This window comes from Nanorana parkeri, unplaced genomic scaffold (assembly GCF_000935625.1).
Source record: "Nanorana parkeri isolate BGI_ZX_2015 unplaced genomic scaffold, ASM93562v1 scaffold819, whole genome shotgun sequence".
NCBI classification, from domain to species: domain Eukaryota; kingdom Metazoa; phylum Chordata; class Amphibia; order Anura; family Dicroglossidae; genus Nanorana; species Nanorana parkeri.
Genome location: NW_017307087.1, coordinates 643264 through 648882, shown reverse-complemented (window position 1 = coordinate 648882; position 5619 = coordinate 643264). Strand labels below are relative to the sequence as shown.

Sequence of the window (5619 nt, the reverse complement as noted above, 5' to 3'; positions counted from 1 at the left end):
AAAAAGACAAAAGAGGGGGGGGTGGGGGGAGTGGCAGTTTAAAAGACGCACACAATGCAACAACATTGATAAATTCTCCACATAGACTTACCAGGAGCCCCTAAAAAAAAACACACACACACATTTTAAAAAAGTCTATGGGGCCACAAATGCACAATTCTGCTCCAGTACTAGAATTGTATATATAAAACCACAGGTACAATTGCACACAAAACAAAAGCAGCCTCTAAATAGCCTGGCTACACTCATGCTTAGATGCAACTGGAGTCTAATGAGAAGATAAAAAGACATTCACGCAGGATAAGAATGATTACAATTAACATTTCCAATTGAACAACTTGGACCTCATCCTGACACACTGACAGGTGAAAGGGCACGGAGGCGCATCTCCTAAGGGCTTGCTCATACTAGCCGCACAGTAAACCCTGTGAGAATATATCAAAACTGGAGCCGACAGAATCTGGAGCAGTTGCCCCTAGTAACCAATCAGCTTCTCTCTTTCATTTTCAAACCTTAAAGGGCAATTTCACTTGCCAGGTGAATTTCAGAACATGGAATTACCCACAACAATGTGGTCCCCTCTATCTCTCCCCCTCCCAATACTTAAAACATTCGGCAAATGCCTTTTCGCCTCCACCCGTGCGGCTGTACTATCCACACCCCGTACTGCCATGTAGCGCAGCCCTCCAATTTGTTCGCAAAGATGCACATCTCAGTGGTCAGTGCGGTCAGGTGACTGCGCTGACCGAGTGATCACCATTTTCGAGCGAAACTTAAAAAACACAGAGCGCACAGCTGTGCTACATGGCAGTACGGAGTATGATAGTACACCTGCACCACTGGACGGGAAGGAGTGTTTGCCGAAAGGCAAGTACAGACATTCCTCCGTTACGACGGACCGCCGATCGACCTTGCGCGTCAGTGCGACGCGTCGCCGGCGGAAGTGATGTCCTCCGATCTTCACTGCGGGTCCCAGTAAGTATTTTCATTGCCCGATGTACAGTACACTGTTCAGTACTGTACATCTGCAACGCTATACAGTACTGTACTAATGCAGTACAGTACTGTATAGAGTCCCTCACTTAACGACCTGGTCGTAGGAACGGAACTCGGTCGTTAAGTGAGGAATACCTGTATAGCAAAGGGGAGGGGGGTAATTCCATTTTCCCAAATTCACTTGGGAAAGTGGAATTCCCCTTTAACTGAAGAGAGAAGCTGATTGGTTACTATGGGCAACTGCTCCAGTTTTAATCAATTCCCCCCAGTGTTGTACCATTCAGTTAGTGTCCACTGAGTGGCAGCAGTGAGTCAGGGTGCCTTACTGTTACCGGTTTCTTTTTTTAAACTTTATTTAGAGTGTACAAACTGTACACTGCATTCAGGTCCCAGCACAGCAGCGTGGTGTCATGCAGTGTGAGGAAATACAGCACGTCTTAAGTTTTTTTCCGCAGCACACCACACTGCAGATCACACCAGCATTGCAGTGTGAACGGGGCACATAGGAACCAATTGTGACTGGGGTTGTCGCTGAAGATGTGAACAGGCCGCAAGACTAGAGCGGCTGTGCCTGGCAACCAATCAGCATTCAGCTTTCATTTCCACACCTCAACTGAGCAAGCTGAAGCCAGAAGCTAGGACTGACTGCTATACAGAGCAGCTCCATATTGTGTCTGCTCCAGTCCTCGGCTGCCATAGACAAGCACTGCCCCCCCGCTGACGAATAGTGACGTATCTACACTCCAGTCATGAACGAATCCTCAAATTCATATTCGTTACATAAATCGTATCTGCAACAAACGCCTCTCTCCTCCCGCCTGTGGTGGCGTTCGGTTTCTTTTGTGTCACATTAGCCCCCATCTTTCGCCATTTTGGCTGCAGTGCCTCCTACCTAGCCATACCCCCGGCGCTGTTTCCCGCTATAATGCTCCCCCCCCCTCCCTCAGCACCGGAAATAATATAATGGAGGGGGGAATTGTGCAGCAATCAGCCCGGTGCAGACGGAGCCCGCACTGTCAGACATGACGGCGATGTGAGCAGACGGCGGAGAAGGAGGGGGGAACCCTCCCTATTACCTCGTCCGCCTACTCCGCTTGTCTGCACGGGATAAACAATCTGCTACAAAGGGCCTCAGCTACACCGAGCCCGGACACACCGGCGCCGTGCTCCATGTAAACACGTGCAACTACCGCATACCGTTCTGTGTAAACACCGTAACGTAGGTGATCGGTAACGGTGACAACACAGGGAGACCCCAACTGACAAAGGGCCGTACATTTAAAGGATAGAGCCCCCCGCACACGATCCATTGACAGGGGGCAAGTAAGGTTCTGCAGCACCGCTCACTCCTCCCCTAATTACTTCCAGCAGGGGCACTATAGGAGGATGCGGGACCTCCACCTTCAAAGCCTAGCTGGCAGCCCCATGCACAGGCCCCGAGTTGTGACCCGCCAGGGCATCTCTCACTTACCTCCAACCCTGTACATGTTCGCTGCCATGTCTTCCAGGTAGGGAGGAGGATTGGGGGGGAGATTAGGCCAGCACTCCTCCTCCCTCGGTGACTTTTCCGAGTCCGGGACCCCTTCTTTGTTCCCGTCTTCCTCCGCTCGCCCCCCTGATCGCCCGTGTGTTTCAGGTGGGATTCCAGTCTCCTTTTTGGAAAATGGTGGCTCGTTCAGCCGAGGAGGAGGAGGAGGGGAAAAGGATGCATTTAAAGGGGCAGTGCCTTGCCTCCTGGTGGCAATGTGCTTGAAGGGAAAAAAAAGAGCGAAGAAACAGCAACAGTCCTGAGCAAGGGGAGGGGAAGAGGCCAGGGAGGAAGCAGTCATTCACTACAATTCTTTTATTCCCCCTCCCCTGCCCACAAGACTTTTCTAGTTTTAAAGTCCAAGGATTGACTAGGTGCCATGGATTGTAGTGGCCCATCGATGGAGAAAATGAATCATTTCATCGGCTTATTTCTCTTCGATGGCAGAGGGACTAGAGAAAATTTTTACTGGCCGTCCAATCTATGACCGCCATGTTAAAGCCTATCTCCGAATAAAAATAAATAATAAATTCCCCTTCCCGCACTTCAAGGGATAATCTTGGGCAGGGGTGGGCAATTCCGACTACAGCTGTGCTTTAACTACAAAACCCATCATGCATCTGTCTCTGGGAGTCATGCCTGTTGCCACCCGTCTGGGATTCACCGGACAGTCCAGGTTTTGAGTCCTCTATGTGCTGTGACAGGGTTACAGGCCAGCTGAAAGATGTTAGGCGTACGGGCAACCACGGCACCAACTCCTGCATGGGGGAGGCACATGACACGGAGGGATGCTGGAACTCGGGGAGCAAGGAGGTGTCTGAAATGCAGGGTGCAGATAAGTCTTAAAGTGCACACTCTCTTGGCTGTCTCCTCCCTCTCTCCCCTCCCTCTCCTGGCTGTCGTTCCTCGTTCTATTGACAGCCGGGAGAGAGGGCAGAGAGCGAGGAGAGGCGGACAGGAGAGCGAAGAGAGGCTGCCAGGAGTGAGGAAAGACAGCCAGGAGAGCGAGGAGAGACAGCCAGGAGAGCTACGAAAGACAGCGAGGAGAGACAGCCAGGAGAGCGAGGAGAAACAGCCAGGAGAGCGAGGAGAGACAGCCAGGAGAGCAAAGGGAGACAGCCAGGAGAGACTGTTTATCCACTTCCTGGTCCTCTTGGTCATTAGTGATGTAATGTGCCCAAGTGTTGCATCCTGGGAAGGTCACATCAGAAGAGCATTGCTGGGAAATCTCATGTGTTCATAGAGTTCCAGGAAATAAAGGGAGATATATTAATCTGCCCTGTGACCACTGTGAGAAGAATGGGCAGGAAAAGAGAAAACAAGGTATGCAAAGATTACAAAGCCGGCAATTATCTAGAAGTATGTGTTTGTACATTGTCGTTACTAAACATTTCTAAAGCTGCCTTTGTTGTCATTTCAAATATACGGGTAAAGTTTCTCTTTAAAGAAGCAGAAAGCCATTTCTTGTAAGTGTGAGCCTCCTAAACAGAAAATGAAAAAGAAAAACTGAAGGTTTAATATCACTTTCAGTTTTCAGTGCTGTGATACATTGACAGTTACTCCATCACGCAACTATGCACACAAATTAAATATATACAGTGTGTGTGTATATGTATATATATATATAAGATGTCAAAAAAGACAAAAACGCAGTATTGCAGTGTGCAATGATACCTTTCTTATTGGACTAACAAAATATATAAAAGACAAGCTTTCGAGAGTGAACCTCTCTTCTTCAGGTCAGAAGCAATAATATTGTATTCTGACCAAAAAAAACAATACTACGTTTTGTTTTTTTTGACGTCTTGTCTACTGGACTAATACGGCTTACCCATTTATATTGTATATATATATATATATATGTGTGTGTGTGTGTGTATATATATATATAATTTTTTGCATAGAGCTTTCTTTTTTGGGGGTATTTTAATAAATATTTATTCACGGTTTTTCAATACAGAAAAAAGGTAAACATCCCAACATGGATATCCTTTAACAGGTGCATTCCGAGTCATGTAGGCATGTCAATCCCATCATAGTGAACAGAATAACATTCAGGAGAGGTTAGACAGCAAAACAATATTTGCAAAAACAGGGATTTGCCGAGGAATTTGACCTAGATAGGGTACAGTTTTTCTTTGTGACTCAAACAATGTTCTGGGTCTGGAGTAGAACAAATGGGTCCCATGTCGAGGTTTGTCCTCTGGGGGTGGGCAAAGTGGGGATATGGGGTAGGAGGGAATGCATCACACAGCATATGTGGTAGCTACATTGATTGAGTGGTCAGGTCTAGTCACATGTGAGAGGTTGCTATGGTATGCAGCTTATAGATCCTGAAAATGATCAGAATCAGTATATAGAATCCAAGGTGCTCATAGCTCATTGAAGTGTGAGGGTCAGTCATGAATATGTGCTGCTTTCTGCACTAGGTGCATTATGGAGCTGAGTTCTTGCTCCCACTTATAGGTGGTTGGGGCAGTTGGTGAGTTCCAATGTCTAGGAATGAGGGTGTGAGCTGCGACTAAGAAAAATGGAATTGGAATGGGAAAGAGGGTCTGGAACAAAGGAGAGATTTGGGCATAGACGATCCTGTGACCTGTCGATATATATCAAATTCTTGGATGCAGAAAGGTTGATAGAACGCTCCACCAGATGTGATGCATGGAACCAATGTTATTGGCACATCGCCAGCATTTAGGAATTTTTTATGTAGTGAGCTTGAGCATCTGTATCGTCAAGTCAGACCCTCATATCCCTTCTCCTGAGCTGAGGAAGTATTAGGTATCTTGTGTTTAGGTATAAAGTAGGTTTGATCATCATCAGTCAGAGTCAAATTAAAATCATATTCGGCAATGAAATATGGACATGTAGAGGACTGTGCCAAGAGAAGCAGTCGGTACAGTTGAAAGAACGCTTGAAGGTGCAGAGGGTTGAAGACTAGGGTTGGGCTCAGTGTTTGAGTGGAACAACGGTCCAACTTGAACATTGCTAGTTCGTGTGTTCGGCGAACATACGAACTATCAGGGCGTTCGGCGGGCTTTTCGCCCCGCTGAGCGCCCCACAAGGCACTGCGCACTGCACAGTGCCTTGTGAGA

At 47.5% G+C, this 5619-nt stretch overlaps 1 protein-coding gene across 6 annotated transcripts in view; it reads right to left on the bottom strand.

The window, feature by feature from the left end:
• The window catches only part of MTA1 (metastasis associated 1), a 136641-nt gene extending 133860 nt beyond the window's left edge, over positions 1 to 2781 (bottom strand). For all 6 annotated transcript variants that reach the window (XM_018565158.1, XM_018565159.1, XM_018565160.1 and 3 more), the window contains exon 1: positions 2468 to 2781. In XM_018565158.1, coding sequence (XP_018420660.1) covers positions 2468 to 2495 — 28 coding nt within the window. In that variant the 5' untranslated portion in view covers positions 2496 to 2781. The remainder of the gene's footprint in view (positions 1 to 2467) is intronic.
• Positions 2782 to 5619: the final 2838 nt, after the last annotated feature.